The sequence below is a fragment of the Bacillus rossius genome, chromosome 3 (genome assembly GCF_032445375.1).
Source record: "Bacillus rossius redtenbacheri isolate Brsri chromosome 3, Brsri_v3, whole genome shotgun sequence".
NCBI classification, from domain to species: domain Eukaryota; kingdom Metazoa; phylum Arthropoda; class Insecta; order Phasmatodea; family Bacillidae; genus Bacillus; species Bacillus rossius.
In genome coordinates, this window is record NC_086332.1 from 78,882,745 (window position 1) to 78,902,937 (window position 20,193).

General features: G+C 37.4%; 2 protein-coding genes across 15 annotated transcripts in view; both read left to right on the forward strand.

The window, feature by feature from the left end:
• LOC134530950 (LIM domain-binding protein 2) overlaps positions 1-20,193 on the forward strand; it is a 321,432-nt gene that overhangs the window by 183,038 nt on the left and 118,201 nt on the right. The gene's annotated exons all lie outside the window — the stretch shown is intronic.
• LOC134530952 (uncharacterized) lies at positions 6,995-13,021 on the forward strand. Its single transcript, XM_063366303.1, has 2 exons — positions 6,995-7,425; positions 8,916-13,021. Exons 1-2 carry the CDS (start codon positions 7,281-7,283, stop codon positions 9,752-9,754), a joined length of 984 nt encoding a protein of 327 aa, XP_063222373.1. The 5' UTR covers positions 6,995-7,280; the 3' UTR covers positions 9,755-13,021.

The following is a 20,193-nucleotide window of genomic DNA, read 5'->3' on the forward strand; positions in this document are numbered from 1 at the left end:
ATTATATTACACATGTATATTTTAAAATCATTTTAATGTATACTTATAGAATTGTAATAGGCTTTATACGGACTCTCACGATGCATGTGAGCATCTATAATTAATAGAGACCGGAAAAATTCGCGGATTCATTAGGCGATAGGCTAGAAATCAAATACATATACCTTTTAGATGATTTTGCTATTGGCTTACTGTTCATCTGGACGAATCTCAACCAATTATAAAACACCAACCAAAGATGGATCGAATCACAGACAAACAAGCTGAGACGACTAACAAGTCAGCAGCAAATGAACTACCGTTATTTGCCCGAGTGTACAGGGGAATGTGCAGTCTATCCTGAAGGCCGTCGAAACCGCGAATTTTTCCGGTCCCTAATCTACATCAATATTATGGCCGTTTCACAAGATCAAATATTTATTGAATTCAATCTTTTGCATTCATTGTACATGATTTTCGATATGTACATTGAATTCAATACAAATTGAAGATGTTACTCAACTAAGCTTATTCTTATTAACTTATAAGTATTTTGTTTGTTCAGTACATAAAAGTAAAAGATTCGTTATTATTTAAATAATGAGCATCTTTAAGCAATAACGTTTTCAAAATATTTACATAAACATAATGGAATATATTTTTTAAATACTTTATATCTACGATCACATCAACGGCAGTATTATGTAATCAATGAGGTAATGAAATATCTTGAAAGGATATTTTCTTCTCTGTAAAGTAAATTTGTAATGCAGCCCTCTTAATGTTAGTCTTGTGAGTTATTTCGTCTTCTAATATGCTACAGCAATGTATAAAATTAAGTTTTGTTAGTTTTTTAGTCTTGTGTAATGTTAAAGTGTAATGTGATAAATTCAATAATTTTTTTGTAAGTTCGTATTCATAAAGGTAGGCTACATATCGTATTAAGATAAATAGTAATATTTGTAAATTTAAATTCTTTGAAACAACGTCGATAAGAGGTTCACCTACCTCTGTTAAACTGTATGATGGTGCATTGTAAAAAATTAGGTAGTCTGACTTAAGTGAGATTGTATTTAGATTGTGTGTGATGCATATGCAATATATAAGCATATGCATTTATGTTATTATCCTTTTAAAACGTTACATGATGAATTTCGTATACTTTTTAATGTCAACTAACATTATTTTTCACGGACTATTACATCCAGATAAAGAATAATTACCACATGTTTGAAGATTAATTGTATTCCGATACGTATAAAGTATTAAAATTTTTAGTTTTAGTTTTAGATACGACTCATACTACATTTGTTAAAGTGAGGTTTCTTGATTCTGAATCCCTGCATCCGCAATTTCCTAGTGAGCCGCCGGTCAGATTGTCATCCTCTTAGATTGTCGAGGAACCAGATACATTTTTCGTCGAGTAAACTCGAGCTGTCAACCGTCCCACTAATCCTGTGATAAGGGTATAGTAGCTTTATCACGCGCTGCGGCTACAGTTCCTTCGGTTGAAAAAGCCACTAAATCTCACTGTTAAAAGAGAGAACTTCTAGAGCAGAATATTGGAAATAAACATTTACTGACACGGCCTCTTAAATCACAGACTGGCATTTCTTGAGAGAATTGATGGTATGTGACTTACATTGAGAGATTTGTAGGTATCAATACTTATCAAACATTAAGAAAAATGGGTATAAACAAATCAATAATCTCAAACAACTCAAATATTTAAGAGACTCCTATAAATTTCGTTTCCTTAAAAATATTATGAATGTAGAAATTAAGCTTCAGCAAGATGAAAATGAGAAATGCTGAAGTAATACAAACCTTCTAATTAGGTCAGTTAACAAGGCAAAACAAAGTTCTATAATTTTTTTTCGCCTTGTTATTTTAAGTGAAAGGAATTTAATAAATAATATAAAGCCTACATATAATAACATGTTCTCAATATACATCATCAATAATTTACAGAAATATTGCAGAGTTAATTATGTGGTCTGGGAACAGCTAGTGACAATAACTTCCATGTGTCTTAATCGTACGATATCAACGTGTGAAAGAGAACAGTGATTTTTATCATGTAAAAATATAATACATTTTAAGAGCTTATACGATTGAATCTGGTTGCAACGTATTGTTAACGATCGCGCTTGGCTGCAGTGCTTGGCATCGCCGCGCTCGTTCGGCCTGTCTGCGCCCCCTTCCATCAGCATCCTCTCCCTGGTATCTCGTGTCAGACTATCTCGCGACATCCTGACCTTCGCAGCGCGCACCTGCCTCAGATCGAGTTACTTAAAAGAGGCCGCACTGCCTCATAAAAGGACTCAGACATGTTTATCGGCGCGTTTTGTGGGAACCCGATGCTTGTTGCGTTTGTCGGCGTTCTTTGAGCAGCGCCGCGTCTTTCGACAGGACTCACGACGCGTTTCTGGGCATTTCGACGGCGAAGGTCGCGAGATATCTCGGAGACATGCCCGATTGTTCTGGACGGGAACCCAAGGGCTATATAAGGAGGTAGGGCCGACCTTCGAGTCAGTCTGAGTGGGGAGTTCTCCCGCGGCGGAGTTTCCGGGCGATAGTGCCGTGGGTGCGGCAGAGTGGCGAAGTCCTTGGACAAAGGTTTCAGGGCAGGAAGTGAGTGAGTTCAGTGGAGTCAGGAGTTTTCCCGCGGCGGAGTTCCCGGGTGATAGAGTCGCGGGCGCGGCGGAGTCCCGAGAGAAGTTTCGAGCGAGGAGTCGAGCGGATCTCGGCGAAGGCAAGTGTCGGTGGCGGCGGAGACCCCACGAGGGGTGCTGCGGCGAGAGTGGCGCCAGAGGTGCGGCCCAGTGAGGTGTGCGGAAGAAGTGACTGGGGAATTGACATTTCTTTAAGTGTAATTAATTATCTGCCAATTTAGAAGATTATTTGTAAGTGACAAGTAGTGGTAATAAATAAAACTGTGCATGTGATAAAAATCTTTAATTGGGCTATCCTTTACGTACCCGCGGTAGAATCGTAACAGTATTTTCCCCCTTTCTCTTCAATTATTTAGTTGAGATTTATCTGCAGCAAATCCATTGTTGAGAACTGTCAGAAAAGTGTTTTGTAAATATTGAATGGATGTGCAGTTTATTTTAATTTAGATTATGCTTCTGCTGCTTAGGTTGGTAGGTTTTTGTGAGGGGCCCGCCTAGTCAGGTGTGTGTATTTGTGTTAGTGAGTCGGGATGATAAGTGCGGCGCTCGCTGGTGCTTCTAGTGTGGTATCGCCTCTAAGCGCAGTGCTGTGAACTGGCACGCAGTCTTCTCGTTCATGCATTACACAGCTTTGAGATTTGAACGGTCCGTAACATTATATGGCGGATAAATAAATATAAAGGTGTAATGCAAGTCCCTTTAGAGCAATTAAGACACTTTACCGAGTGTTTCATGCCTAAAAAATATTCCGAAATATCTTGAGCGTTTTCAAATAGCGTGTTTTTTTTCTTAAGCTCTGCGCATCGTGTGTGTGCGCCCGGGTAGACGGGCCCTTAAAAAGTGAAATTATTGTCGGTTACCTTACTGGATTCTACAAAGACACTGGTCTACGAATCACAGCGGTGTTGACTTAATGTTCATGAGTTTCATCGTCGTCACACTAGAGCGACGCCTATCTGGAAAAGAGGTAATTGAAGAGTTGTCTTCCAATACCAGAAAAAAACTCAAGGAAATTAACAAAATATTAGTTACCCAAATTAATTTTTTTTAAATACTGGTGTGTGTCTTTAATGTCTCTATTATAACTTTTTTAACCATTCTCTATTATAACTTTTTTAACCATTCTCTATTTTAATCACAAATTATATTTGTAGAGTAGTTGAAAATCCATTGTTATAATCAGTAATTAAACTTTAGAACAATCAGTGCATCAAGTGTGAATTGATTGAATAATGTGAAGCACGATCAAATGCCGATAATCATTCACCGGTTCACAATCAATATTGTTTGATTAGCCGGGGGGGGGGGGTGGGGGGGGGGCGGATGGGGACATTGTATTGAGTAAGATTGTGTATACTCTTGTGTACTAAAATATACTTAGAAAGAAGGTAGTTGGTTCATCCCTGTGTTGTCGGAAGAATCACAGTTATTGGTGAAACTATTGTGTTACCTACATACTGTACATACTTAATGATATATTCATAGATACTGTCATTTGTTTTAACTACACTGCATTTCACAGATTCTCTTTCACTCTTGGATGGCCTGTCGTTCAGCCATACGCATTGCCTGCTGGGTTCTTACTCTCTTTGCCTAGACCATATACTTAACTTGTCAACCGATAACTTTACAAATTATTTATTAAGCACATTGTAATAAAGTATGTTTTTCCTGTAATTTTACATTCTCTCCGAAACAACAATTAAAATAACAGGATTTCCATGTTGCCACTGTTTTTTTATTGCTGTTTAGAAAATACTTTATTTTTAAGTTATATAATTTAGTGAAATTATATTTCATACTTCTTTCCTCCGAGGAATAATTCGTTTAAGTCAACAATGTCCTGACCCTTTTACGTAGCCTACAATGCGGAACAACTATTACTATGTAAAAATGTCATATGTTCTGTTTTGGGTATTCTACAACGCCATGTTTGGTTCAATTCATTTAATTATGGATAGAACTTTATTTTATAATTATTGTTTCTGACTGAATATTTTAAAACTTCAGCCAAAATGGGTTTCAAAAACTGGAAAATTTTTTACACGTTTGTAATTTTGTGCACAGATAAAAAAAACAGTGTTCAGTATTTGTTCCGTTTATCTTAATCTCTTTGTTATTTTAATCCTCCCGTGTTTTGATTTATTTTGTTTCTAATAAGTTATGTTATTAATTTATAGTTTCTATAATTGTTAAAATTTTTGTGGACGCTCCTGCTTGTTATTACGCATTTTAGGCCAATGGGAATTAATAGTATTTTGAGGTATCTAATCTTAAGTAGATTCTCCCCCTCCCCCCAAATTATTGATTTTTTTCTCGTTGCTGGGCATCAGTTGGTAGTGAAATCGAACGAACATGTGCATGAAAACCCTAAAAACTGCTGTCACAGTATATAAATGGTACTCACTGGAATGGTGTTGAATTGTATCAGACTTGTTTGTTAGGGTTGTTTTCTGATTTCTCACGCTGGCTCTGACTGTAAAACCGAAATGATTTGAGATACTAATTTTTTTTTACAATATTGGACATATTCTATATTCCAATAGAAAAGCTCTTCTATCATTTCCATTCGAAATAGTTGGCAAGTTAAGAGTATGTTTGTATTAAAAATAATATCATTGATATACACCATTGCTGATTTTTAACACAAACAAACACTGTTTTCGTTTTTTCTGAATTTTTTTCTGACTACATTCCTCTTACGAACATATTATATGCTGTCTAAGCACGTGATATTAAACATAAACTGGTTTTGGGTTCTCGGTGTGTTTATGTATTCATTTAGTGATCCATCCTTGAGGATTTTCAAGTCGAGAAATTTTGTTAGACCTATTAATTACGGTTCTTAATATATGAAATCCAAATTTTTTAAAAAATGTGGCCTATAGTTTTTGAGTTATATGCATTTTTCGAAAGTTTAAAAATCTCAATGCTGAACCAAATTTTTAGATACTGTGACTACAAAAAAATTTGTTAAGCAATCACGAATAACTTTACTGATATAAATTCATAATAAAATCGAATATACTATATTTTCGGGGGGAAAAAATATTTGAACGTCATATGCGGCAAAAATATTTAATTTGGCCACTTTGACTGCTCATATTGTAATACACACACACACGCACACAAAAACTAGCATGGTATTTGAAAATATGGAAATAACTCATTTAAGCAAATAACTAGCTAAGTTAGTATTTTTTTTACAGTATAGATAGTCAACAGTTACCCATTTTAAATTGTTTTCCATATAGGTCTTGCAAATAATTTTTCTCCCCAAAAGTAGGTATAGCATGTCTGAACTTATTTTCAATTGTTATCTATATAGTAGTGTTATTCATGATTGCGTAAAAAAAAACATTTGTAGTCAAAGTATCTAATGATTTTGTGCAGGGTGGGGGGTTAAAACTCTTGAAAAAAAATGCCTATAACTCAAAAACTACGACACTTAATTATTTGTTTTTATCCATAACAGTAATTGACTGGTCTATCAACTGTTCTCGGCTTGCTGTTGAATTCTGGGACAGTCTGCATATAGCGGAATGCGAGCACAGCTCACTCTTCTTCTTGCAAGTCGGAGACTAAAATATAGCGACGTTCTGCGGTAGGAGCGGGCTGCCCGCCAAGAAAGCGCGGTCGTCTGTAACGAGAAAACACCAAACTGTGCCCGTATTAATAAAAATAAACAGACCATGTCTCATAAGTTGCGTTTTACATCGCTATTTATTGAAAAGTGTTGTTTCGCGCTCTCATGATTTAGCATAGATTAACTTATCATATGCTGTTGGAGAAGGATTAAATAATCTCATATGAACATCATCAATGAAATACCTTTAGAAGCAAAACAAAAAAAGTTTAATATTGTAACAAAACGTGCATAAGTATGCCAGTTATCGTTAATGCGTACCAATGTTATACCTAACGTTGCTAGGTGGAACACGGAAGAGGGGAAGAGAGAAATTGAAGGAAATATACGGTCCCACCTCCATCAAAAATCCTAAAAATGTATCATGTATACCAACGAAAGGAAATAATTTTAAAGCAAACAGCGAACAGTGATTATAAACACACACCCACCCTACTCCCCCAAATGAAACTCTACGTAGGCCTTTATTAAGTTAGTCCCATGATACCGGCCTTAAAAGAAATTGGGGGGGGGGGGGGGGTGTTGTTTGTGAGGTGTACGCCTGATAAGTCAGTACCGGTGAGGCGTGTTTTTTTTTGCAGTTGTCCCTATTTCCTGACGATAATTCTCTTCGAAAGTGTGGGAAAGGGGGGGGGGGGGAGGGGAGAGTAAAGCTCCGCCTATCTTATCAGCTGCGCGGTATCGCATGTTTGTGCGAGCTCATGCCGTCTGTCCGCGCGGCTGACCGCCTCCCTCCGCTACTCCCGGGTTTGCTTCTGCTGTTAGGCCCTCCTCACACGGGGATACTGAAGTTGCTTAGATACCGCGAGACTCGGCGACCGAGCGACTCGTCATGTAGATAGGCATGGCGTCACTCAGACGGCGATACTGGAGTGGCGGAGACTGGAAGTCGTAAGCAACGTAAATCCCGGCGACTCAGCATGCTGGTCTCCACGCTACTCCAGTAGCCTACGCGGCGCGATACTGTATTGTAGCGAACAATGGGCGAGCAGGCGTTTAATATCAAATTTGTAAACGAAGTTGAGAAACACCCAGAACTCTATAACTACAAGTTGAAAGGGTATTCAAAAAAGGATGTGACTGACAAAGCATGGAATGATGTCGCAAAAGAAGTGCAACTCACAGGTAAGTTGACAATATCTTAAACAACAATAATTAGATATAAAATATCTATCATAATAAACTAACTTGTGAAAAACCAAAATGTATATGTAAACAGCATGTTTTATATTTAGTATCTCACAAATACATTATTAGTAAAAGAAATATAGTTTTTATACAATGGTTATTCGTCCTTCGAAGAAATACCTTATTCTAAAACGTTTGTAACGTATAAAAATTACTTTCTATTGATATCTTTTCTTGGTTCCCAAGGGAATTACGCATGGTTTTTACGAACTTCGATAAAACTTACCACATGTTCAAAGTTGTTGTCATACTCACAGTAACCTACAAAAACACATGAAATACTTTAATACCTAATTAGTTATTGTAACAGTATTTCCACTGCCATGGAACAGAAGCCCGGGGTGTTAGAAAATAGTTTGCCAAGTAATTCCGCACTTCATGAGCAGTAGACCGATCATGTAACGTTAGGTCTTCTAGTGGCTGTGGATTGATGTTGGGCGTTTCTGAGTTGCCAAATGGTTCACCAGCAAAATATTTAATACCTTCACTTTTCCGAATGAAGTTGTGAAGAATGCAGACAGATTTTATTACATCAACCACTCTTTCCGTAGTTCGGCAGCGAATAGCAGTGTTCAACACTTGGAACTTTTCTGCCATCATTCCGAAAGCGCACTCCACTGTTTTCCGTCCTCTGCTCAATCTGTAATTGAATATTCTTTTAACATCATCAAGTGTTCTCTGAGGGTAAGGACGCAGCAAATATTGTGACAATGGAAAGGCCTCATCTCCAACAAAGTAAAAAGGAAAGTCAATCTCATTGTCGTCATCTGGTAATCGTGAAGGCGGTGGTATGTCTAGTCCTCCATTTGCAATCCAGTGTTTGACAGCTGATGCGCGAAACACTCCTCCATCGCTGTTTCTACCTGCATAGCCAGTTTCAATAAGAGTGAAGAAACCATCTGCATCACTGCTAGCCAGCAGCACTATTGAGTGATACATTTTGTAATTAAAGTTACTTGAGCCAGTTCCAGGTAATTTTTCTATTCGAATATGCTTACCGTCCAATGAACCCAAGCAATTGGGTAAATTCCACAGTGAATAGAAACGCTGTGCTATCATTCTCCACTTTTCGTCTCCTGGGACAGGCATGTAGGACTCTTTCAACGATTCCCAAATTAATTTGGTAGTTTCTCGTATGATGTTGATAACTGTGCTTTCTCCTCTAGCAAAGTACATCGACAGCGATACAAATGTACCTCCTGTTGCCAAATACCTGCAACAAAGTTAAATTAAATTTTACTTCATAATACATTCCCCATGTACCATTTATATATTTTTTCTTCAAATAATAAACATATGTTGTATATATCTGGATTATACTTAATACTACTTCACTTTTGTATTTGTTTTTTGTTTACTGTAAATTAGTTAGGAATTCATCCATTGCAACGATTTATATTTATGTGAACAATGTTGTTTGTTTTCAGTTAACGAATGCAAAGAAAAATGGAAAAATCTCCGTTCAGTTTTTGTCCGTCACATAAAGCCACCTCCAAGTGGTTCAAGTTCCAAAAATAAGAAACCATATTATCTATCGGAGGCAATGAAATTTACCCTACCATTCATAAAAACGCTTGGTACACCATCGGGGAATTTGCCAGAAGTCATCAATGAACAAAACCTGGAACACAGTTCATCTGACCCAACACAAAATACGGAAGACGTTGCGGCTGAAGAGGAGGAATATATCTCAGATAACGCAATACTAACTACAACACCACAACTTTCCCTTCCTTCACCTATGCTGCCAAATACTGACTTCTCGCAAGAACATGCTCATCATTCCCAACAAATGACTCATGATCCCTTTTCCAACCCAAAAGATAATTTATCAAAGCGTAAAAAGCAAACAGTGACGGAAGTGGACAAGTCCTTTATGGAATACATGAATGCAAAGAAAAGGAAACTTGAATCGAATTCAAACGATGATAGGCAAGTAAAAAAGTCGTTTCTTCTAAGCCTTTTACCAGAAATCGAACCTTTGACAGATGCACAAATGAAATCATTCCGACGTAGGGTTCTGCAGCTTATTGATGACATCACGAATCCAAAAGACATGCACCAACACGTACCAGCTTACCAACAGACCCCAACTTACTCCTACAGTGTTTCCACGCATTCATCGTTGGCTACAGATAATGCTTCAATTTGTTCGTCGCCTGGAAATCAAACTATTCCACAGAAAGTACAAGATACTGAAACGCAACAGTATTTTGAAGTCATCCAAGAGACTTTACAATATGAGCAGGAACATAATGTGATGTGATGTTTTGTTGGGTGTGTAAACATATAACTTTGGTGTACGTGTTTTTATCTCTATTATGTTGTTTATTTTTGTGTTTACAGTCATGATTTGAATGTTTGTGTAATGGGTATTCTTTAAATAGTTTATATATATACATTTTTTCTTTTGCAGTACATTATTTGAATGTGTATTTCTTAGGTATATTTGAATTAAACATTGGAATGAATTTATGCATAAGATATGTTTATACTTTCACCTTTCAGTTGACTGGAATACTTGGGTATAAATAACTTTAGATTATTTAACCTGTTAACGTTAAAGTGCACATTCTTAAGATCCATACAACAGCCATTTTCCACAGATAAAATAAGTAATTGCGGCCTCAAGTTAAAATGCATACATTGTTTTTATTCGCCAAGCATCAGTATATACGTTAAAATACTTGGAAAGAAATAGATTTGTGTTGAAGGGAAACATTTAGAAGTGCCTTAACAAAAATTCGTAATAATTTGTATTTCTTAACTTACTTACCTCAAAGTTATCAGCAATCGTTCACCGGGGCTCACGCATTCCCTCATAGTGGTATCCCTATAATACATCGCAGGTGTAACAATTTCCGTTAACATTTGGTAAGTCTCCTTCGTCATTCTGTAGAAAGCGATGAATTTTGAGTCTGTCTCTTGCAATTCTTTGGCCGCGACAAATAATCTACAATTAATGTTCCTTTCTATATATGGATGAACCCACAATCTTTTCCTACTTCGTTTTCTATAATGTTGATAATATTGGATAACAATATCACTATCGTCACTGCTGTTATCACTGGACATTACATACAATATATAGGCACTTCACGGTTCCACAAGATACTCGGGCTGTACTCACGATGCATTTTTTCCTCCCAGTCTCTGATATTTTAGTAGCGTCGTGTGAAGATAACGGGCGACTAGAGTCACCCAGTCACACAGTTGCCTAGTCTCCAGGCTACCAGCGATCGTTTTGTAGGCAACTTCAGTATCCCCGTGTGAGGAGGGCCTTAGGGTGCCGCCTGTTCGGGCGCTAAGGGCGACACTAGCTCGCGCATCACACGCCTCTTCGCCTCTACGCCTCTACGCCTCTACGCGCCAGCCACAGAACTAGCGTGCAGTCTTCGCCTCTATGAGACTTGTAGCAGTGACCCTATCATTTCATGATGAAATAATAAAGATAAAGGCTCCCTGCACGTGCCTATACCACTTAACCATATTTGTGTTGAATTTTTCAAACCTTAAAATGTCCGTGAAGACACCCGTTTTAGCCTTTTTAACTGTCCAAAAAATACACGTTCTAGACGAAACCATGGAACGAAATACGCAATGGCTCTTAAATGCTATTCGTATAAGACAAATGTAATACATCTCGAGCAGTATATAAATGGCGTGTTAAAACCTGGAGCTGTGTACGTCGCCTTCTGACAACTCGGCCAAACCCGTCTAGTCAGGGGTGCACTTGTGTTAGTGAGGCGGGTTGATAAGTGCGACGCTTACTGCTGCTAAACTAGCGCGCAATCTTCTCGTCGTGCATAGGACAACTGTGAGATTTGAGCGGTAACCATAACAGTATATGACGGAGAACTGAAGGTAAAGGTGTAATCAAAGTCACTTGAGAGCTTTCAGTAATCTGTACCGAATGTTTCATACCTAAATATTACTCTGAAAACAAAGATAGGAATTTTCACTCTCCTAAAAATACAGCTTAAAAAACTAAAAACAGAGCACTCGGATATCTAGAACAGTTTTTAAATCACGTGGTGTTTTTCTGAAGTGGCAATCTATTTGTGCCCTTATGAGGATGGCTTCTTTAACTTTGTGTTTTTTTCATCATTTAAATGAGTCATAAAATTGTTTAAAAATGGTTTAATCGATTTAGTGTTTGTTTTTTTAAGACTTCAAAGCTCATTATATTTTTGCTCTAGCATGTTGATTAGTTAATTTTTTGTCATTACTATTAATTATTGTTGGCTTTTCCACAAATTTATCACGATAGCTTTTTTGCATTTTATTTTTTCGTTTTAAATTCTCAACAGATATTAATGAAATATTAGCCAAAAGTAGTAAAGAGTCACGTAAGTATTAAAAATTATGATATTTTGAGTAACCTTCAACAGCTCTAAAATAACGCTTTTTAAATATCTGGTGACATAATTTGTGTCTCAACATCAAATTCAAGAGAGTTATTCGACTATTTACAGAAAAATAAAACTGACAGAAATGAATAAACCCATTTGTGTGTGCCAACTTTATTAACCAAATTTGATTACCTCGTAACTTAAAAAATCTTATTAATTTATCAGGTTTATATAAAAACCTAATTGTTGAATGTTTATTAATGAAATCTTTAAAAAAAGTAACTGGTAGTAATTGGTTTTACGATAAGGGTTCCATAGAAACATTTAATCCAAAACTGTATAAGACATGGATACATGCCATTACTTATTATTAGTATTAAAATATAAATCCTAACATAAAATTAACACCATTTAATAATCACTTATTGACTATATAAAAGTAATTGTAAGAAAAACTGCCACCTCGCGTTTTTTTCCTAAAACATTTCTTCTCATTTACATAATTAAGATTTACTTACAGCTTGCGTGTTTTCAACAGCCGTGCTGTGTACGCTAACTTGTACAATTTGCTATCGATAACCTGGTTGGCATTGCTGTTTTCTTTCTTAGTAAGCTGTTGGGTATCTCAGCCTTTTCGCGGCATGAGCCGTGTTATTTGTAACCAGTCGAGAGTAATTTTTGAAATCTATACCTACTAACATTAAAACTATTTTAGGTAAAAAGTCTGTTCATGGATGAAATTTTGGAAATAAACTATTGGAAATGGGTATTAACATTATTTAGCACTAAATAATATATTTTAATTTTGTTTGTTGGTCTGTTTTATGGCTTAAAAGATCATATCTCTGAAACTAATCAAGATGAGAAAATATATTAGGTGTCAATCTAACATAACGAAACATTCTAAAAACCATTCTAAAACCAGTTTGCTTACTTACCGGAGTATATTGTAGGGATGCGTGAAGCATGGCTTGTGGGTTGTGCAGGAGTGATAATGAAATGGGATGAATTTACATGAGGAAATAATGATAAGTAGAATTTCATAGAAATACATCTTTAAACTCACATGCTTTGGCCGCAACACTTCAGCCTGCCATGGGGCTTATCCACCAGTATTCAGTATTTGTTCGGCACTTAAAACCAAACGGGAACTGGAGGTAACTCAAAGCAACACACACAAATTGAAATGACACAAGAAGGTAGAGCTATAAAGTATAACAGTAAATTCGCTCTGTACGATAAGTACCTTCAAGGACCGTCGACGCAACTCTCAGGTAGGAACCACCAATAAACAAGAAACATAAACTTAAGACAACGTATTAAATAAAACCTACAGATATTTTATTGGCAGGACACAAGATTCATGTAGTTCGTCACAGCTCCTAATAGAATAAAATAAAACGAAATCTCGGGCTTACCATACATGTCCTGTCCTAGCCAAGCTTAAATCAGTATTTTAACATTGAAATTTACTTGGCTTACTAAAGATAACGTGTTTATTCAAACTTTATTTTCTTCATTTAGAAATACAAAATTAGTGGCGTAGGTCGAGACAAGCAATATCTCAATTGCACTAAAACTTACATACTGTATGTTACGTGAAACGCGGGAACAAGGAAGCCATAACAAAACAGTGCTCATCTGCTGCATGGAGATCCAGGGGAAAGGGCCCTCCGCCCTTTCAAGGAAATAGCAAACGGAAAAAAATATTTATTTTCAGTCTAAAGTCATGTCTTCCGCCATCCTCCTCAAAAACTTACACGCCGTAACAGTGCGTCTCATCTCTCCTTCCCCGCAAGCGACTCTCGACGGTCTCGATGCCTCCAAACCCCACCACACGCTACCGACTTCGAAACCTCGCCCTGATTGGGCCCACTCCTCCACGCGTCCACAAATGCCAAATCCCATCCCAGCTTCTTCCACCCACGACTCGATCTTTGTGTACGCTGTACCTTCCTCCATATCACCCTCTCTCTGGCCACCTGCAGCCGGTGCACGCAGCGCAGACTGGAGCCTGCGAGGGAGGTGGAGGTGGGTGCCGAGAAACTGCAGCACGCAGCCTAGCGCACAGAACCTCAACCAATACAGATCTTAACAAAAAATCAATCCATACCAATAAAAAACATGTGGCACAGCTGAAGTTAAAAAGAACTCAAGAATACCTGCGTCACAATGTGTCTCCCCACCTTACTGAAAACGTTTCTACGCCTACGATTCCGGATTATTTCACTGTTGCAACCTAGCGATTTGGCGCAACGGTAAAAAACGCCGGCCTCTCGTGCGGGAGGTCCCGGGTTCCAGCCAGGTTCATTCATTCTGGTTTCCCGAGACAACTCTGGGACATGGCCGGTTTCTCCTTCCTGTGCCCCTGACTTGTGTAGTTTGTGTGTCGTCTCTCATGACCTCGTTGACGACATGCGAAACAAAACAAAAAAATACAATTAGTTTCACTTATTGCTTATAAATATGTAAAACTACTTATTTATTTTAATATCTTTATTTAGCTGTACTGAATTATGCAAAACCTAGTACAATGTAATACATTTATTAATATCCTATGACAATTTTTTGCAGTGGGGAGAAAATAATTAATTTTCAAAAAATAATTGTCTTAGGTTTGGCATCACCTGTGTATGATGTCTTTTTTATAAAACATTATGCTAAACGGTTGCTTATTAATAAAATAATTATAGGCACTCAATTCGACTGCCCGCAAACTCTTCGAAAACACTATTTTTTGAAAACTGCAAGGTTTGGCGTTTTAAAACAGTGTGCATTTCTTCTTAATCACAGGTTTATTATTTTTATTTTTCAATGTTTCTAAAAAGAAGTAATAAGTATTTTTTTAATATCAAGAAACTGCAGAAAAATGTGGAATCAGTAATTTCGAATAACATGCCTAATAGTCTTTGGCAGAATTTACAAATAAAAAAAAAAATAGATCAAGAAAACTAAGAGTTCTCATACCCTACCTTATTTTTGCAGAATTGTGAGTTTATACATACTAAACGTATTCCTCGAAGAGATTACTGGATTATTTATTATCTAGTACTTCGAAGAAATTCTACGAATCGTAGGAAATGCAATTGAACACCTTTTGTTTATAGAAAAAACTGGCGAGAAAAGCTACATACTAAGAGAAATATTTTTCAGTAATATATATATATATATATATATATATGACTCGCGACTAAAATTTATATTTTTCGCGAAAAAAAATTTTTCTTTTGGTATGCAAATACAAAAAGCCTGGTGAGTGATTTTGCAGTGGCGTGTTTTTAGGATGTAGTTCTTAGTATGGACCAACAAGGCGACTCGGGTTTTTATTCCCAGCGGAGTAGAACAAGATTTTTCTGTAAGTGGGAAATGTGGCGGACGTTGCTGTGAGCCAGTGTACTCTCCCGCCCATTCATTGCGTAAATGCTCCATTCTCTTCTCTTTACCCCTTAGTGACCACGAGATGTTGACGAGTCATCAAAAGGCCCGCCATATCAGGGGTGTAATTGTGTTAGCGAGGCATGATGGTAAGTGCGAGGCTCGCTGGTGCTTCTAGCGCGTTGTCGTCTCTAAGAGCAAGGCTGTGGACTGGCGCGCAGTCTTCTCGTCGAGCATAGGACAACTACGAGATTTGAGTGGCAACCATAAATTATGGCTAAGAAATGAACAATAATTTAATGCAAGTCCCTTAGTGCTTTCAAGAATATCTATCGGGAGTTTCATGCATACAACTTATTCTAAAAACACGCCTTTTAGCCATGTTTGCTCTTCCAAAAGGACAGCTGGAAAACTAAATCTAGAAACATAAATACTCATCTACCCTCAGTGTATTCTCGAATGCTTTTCTTAAACAAATACCACTCGTGTATCGTTTTTTTTTTTAAGCTCTGCACACCGTGTATGTACCTAAATGACAGTAATTGAATAAAATGTAATTTCGCTCTTATGTTGGAAATATTCCTCATATTTGCCTTATCACCTGCATAACCCATTAACCGTGCTTTCAGCATTACTTTCATTAAACATGTCAACCAAAATACTTACTACATTTTTGTATTGGCAAATTGTGTAAAAATCCAAGGTGGCTGCAATATACTACTAGTCCTCGTGGACTATAAGTGCGTCCACTTGAGATTATCTTCATAAAAATTTGTTTATGCGTGGGTAAATGGTGGTAGCACACTCAAGAAAATTCAAGACATAGACACAACATTTTTAACAATAAAATTTCTACAACAAAGGCCAGTGTTAGTTTTAGTGTGAGGTAACTATTTTCCTCCAATTCAGAATACAAAATATTGAATTCACTTGTATAAATCTGGATCAGTAAGAAACCTTTATGGTCTTGCGATAGTGAAATACATAGTTTGTAGTTACCGTTAATAAATCATTGCATGAACAAAGACTGGGTGGTCGACTTGGTGCGTCAGGATTGGTCAGTTCGACGCGCTGTACAACAGCCTTGTATAATAAACTGAGTGTGTTCATCCTGTCATTTCTACTGTCCAAATCTTACAGGAATATTTGACATAATTCTACGCACAGTAAATTGCCACGTGTTAAAAAAACCGGGAGTTCGTTTCCGATAATTTTAATTTGTAACTTGTCCCATTTTATCGGGCCACTATAAATTATGCAATACTTCACCGTAAGGAAGTTGGACACCATGGCTTTTTTTTTTGTTTCCATTAGTTTCTAAAGCCATTTTTACTGTACGCAGATCTGTTGGATTATTGTGTGTGATAACGGGAAAATTTTTCAGTTTCCAAAAGTCGCAATTATTTTTCTTGGCAAGCCGTGCTGTCGTCTGTGCTGTCGTCGTTGTGATATCAGAATAACTGTTCAATTCAGTCGCTGGGTTCGCATGTGCGTCGATGTATTGTCGATTCGATGTGTGATCGCAACTGTCTCGTAGTAGTCTGCTGTTATATTGTTCTTATTTCCCCCCCCCCCCCCCCAATCACACGGAATTATCTGTGCCGTCTTTACATGGAACATTTGGCATCGGCGGATTTTGGCTTGTTTTTTTGTGTGTTCTTGAATTCATCTTTCTTTGTTTGTTCTTCGGGTTGTCTCTACGACATACAGTGCAAACTAGCAGTGATGTGTGTCCAAAATAATCATTTAAATATGTTTTTTTATTTATAAAGTAGTAACAATTCAGTAAACGTTATTGGTTTTTTTTTTGGGGGGGGGGGGGATGCTGCTAAATGCAGGAAAATTAAGAAAAAGATAAATTTATAGTGCGTTACCATTTAATAAGATAGGAAAAAAAACTTTTGTATAGTGTAGGGAAACGTAAAAAATAAGGGTTTTTAACAATAGGTTTTAATTTTAAAAATGAAATGCAGTAGTGATTGAGAAAACACGCAAATAAATGTTGCTAGTTGTTTTTAGATTTCTGGAAATGCACATATATTTAGCTAACTTTGTCATGAATCCATTCCATACTCGGTCGGAATTTCAGCGCTTCCCTGGCTTTTTAGTACATCCATAAACTTAGAGTGATAGTAACAAGGGACTCTTTAACAGCGCTGATTAGTAAAGTACTTGTTTAGATACTTGTTTGTACTTTGGTAAAGTTCGTGGCAGTAAGTTTGTACCTGTTCTCACACAAACTGCCTGATCCACTATTCATCGAGCTACTCCCCTCGCAGGCTGTTTCACAACCTTTTAAGTAATCGCGGTTTAATGCGGTCCATTTCCTCGCCTCCGTTTTATTCCTTTAGGTGGCTTTTAAATATATCGTCAATTGAATTGCGGGCGAGTTTATGGATCGTTAAGGTTTAACAACCTGCAATTAAGCACGATCGGTGATTTAAAGACTGTGTTAACCACTGTAGCTCTGTAATCCTGTCATTTTGTGGTATAACTAATGCAAAACAGTACTAGTGCGCTGTATTCCTGATTCACTTAGGGTGCATCAAATTCACACACACACATATATAAAAAGAAAAACTGTGATGTTTATAATGGTATAAAAGTAATATTTATAAATGATTTAAAATTTTAATGTACCTGTAGATATTGTTTAAAAAGTTGGCAAGTCGGCTCTGGCACCCATAATGTAAAGTGTGATGTTTTAGTCTTACTGCCATTTTGCTTAAGGGGCCCCCCCCCCCCCCCTTACCCGGGCACACACACGGTGTGCAGAGCTTCAGGAAAAACAACGCGATTTTAAAACTACTCGAGATATCCTTGTGAGGTCTGTTTACAAAAAGCATTTAAGAATTCGCCGAGGGCCGAAAAGTACTTTTGATTTCGGATTAAGTTTTTAAACTGTATTTTTAAAATAATTAAAATGGCTAAAATGCTCCTTTTTTTTCAGAGTAATTTTTTAGGCTTAAAACAACTGGTACAGATTCTTGAAAGCACTTTACCTTTACCTTCATTTCTATGCCATATAATGTTACGGTCACCGTTCAAATTTCACAGTTGTCCCTATGGACGACGAGAATACTGCGCGCCAGTGCCTAACCCTGCTCCAATAATATGAAGTTTTTCCACTCGCGACTGTCGCACAGGTTTTCCCAACACACTCTCCGCCCCTATTGGTATCCCTGCGCCCTTCAATCTAACTCTTCATACTTCGGGGTTGCCCATGGCCACAACTGCAGCCGTGGCGCTAGACATCCCTGCTACAGCCGCGATGCATGAGACCTTACAATAAAAACCTCCACCTAGAGCGTATAGAGCTTGTCCTGAAACGCACCCATGCTCCAACCGCACTCGGCTACCAACAAGCTGGCCTGAGGGCCGCAGAACTGTGCAGGCGCTCGCGTGGCTGGCGTGGCGGGATTCGTGGGCTTGCCAGGGGGGGGGGGGAAATAGTCTTGTGCTTAGAGGCGATAACCGCACTAAGAAGCAAGAAGCACCAGCGATCGTCGCGCTTATCATCTCGCACACACCCCCCGACTAGACGGGCTCCTTAATTTGTAAATACTAGTGTGTCGCGGGTTCATTTTCTGTTGCAGAAAGATGGTTTGTGAAGTACTAGTTTGAGGAATTCTGGGGATAATGTCTATTGTTGGTAATGCATCTTTCCTTACTTTCGAATGCGCTACCACGATCTTATTACCACCTATCCATAACGGTGTTTTTTTTTTCCCCGCGTGATCGTCTTTGATCCTCCAGCACAAAAAAAGGTACTTCTGAGAAGGATTTTTTTTGGAAACTCAGTAGCCTAAATATTTCAATGTAATGATACAAGTAAAATGTTGTACCTGCATTTATATGCGCAAACAAAAGGTAAATGTTCATTATTTTCGTAACACTGTGCAACTTAAAGCAATGACTACACTTTTATGGCGTAGAAATGAAGATAATGACGTGATATATTTGTATGGTGCTTAGAATGTACAGTGGTTTACGTTACGTATGTCAATATTGTTTTGAAAATGTACGTTTTAGCATTCTTAATAACAAAACAGTTAAAGAGACTTAACATAAACTCAACTATAGCTTGTCTCATCATTAAATAGCAGTGTGAATTTTAATGGGTTTTTACTCTCTCTTTATAATGCACGATATCTGATATTAGCACTGTCATTTTTCACTGTGCTCTGTTGCCAAATATGCCTAAAGAGCACAAAAGTTCTAGACAGAACTGTATAATGTAATGGAAATAAAAAATGTAAAAAAAATATAACTTGAAATGAGAATAATGAAAATAATTTTTGGTTATATTTCATGAAGAGCATCATTCATAATATCCAACTATTACTCTTAAAAAATATAACTGAAATATAGCTTGGTTCCAGGCTTTTTACCGTCATTTTGTATCACTTAATATTAACATTTTTGGCTCTATTTAACTATAGAATTAATTAATAGAATGTATTATTATTAGTGACCAACTGATACAAATAGTATCTTCTGTGAAATAATAATTAGTGTTTAGAATTAATATGTTTATTTCAGAATGAGTACAACTGTAGTAATACTGTCAAAAGACATTATTGTATGGTTTTAGAAAAAATCTTTAAAAAAATTATAACTTAATATAATTATCTCTCGTATACAAAATATAATTTTCATGTTAAGCTGGATAGTATCATTCTGGCAACAGAGGTCGCCATTTTCTCTGCACTGCCATCTAAGCGCGAGACAGACTACATCAATGCCGACATTCGCGTGTTGTTCGTAGTGTGTTGTTGTGACGCCCGTGTGCCGTGACTCGTCAAGGAAGCGTGCGTTCACAACTCGGTGAGCGAGTCGTCTCCTGCTTGTTAACCGTGCGGTGGGAGGGGCGGCAGCTCGGAATGTCAGGCGCGCTAATTGCCTGCTCTTTCGGCGAATAATCGCTCTGATAACACGTTGTCGTGCTCACGGCGCTCAGCCGAGTCGAGTTTGCGAG

Coding starts and splice junctions, on each gene's coding strand:
- LOC134530952 (XM_063366303.1), top strand. CDS start 7,281: ATGGGCGAGCAGGCGTTTAATATCAAATTTGTAAACGAAGTTGAGAAA. Junction 7,426..8,915: donor AAAAGAAGTGCAACTCACAG/GTAAGTTGACAA, acceptor GTTTGTTTTCAG/TTAACGAATGCAAAGAAAAA.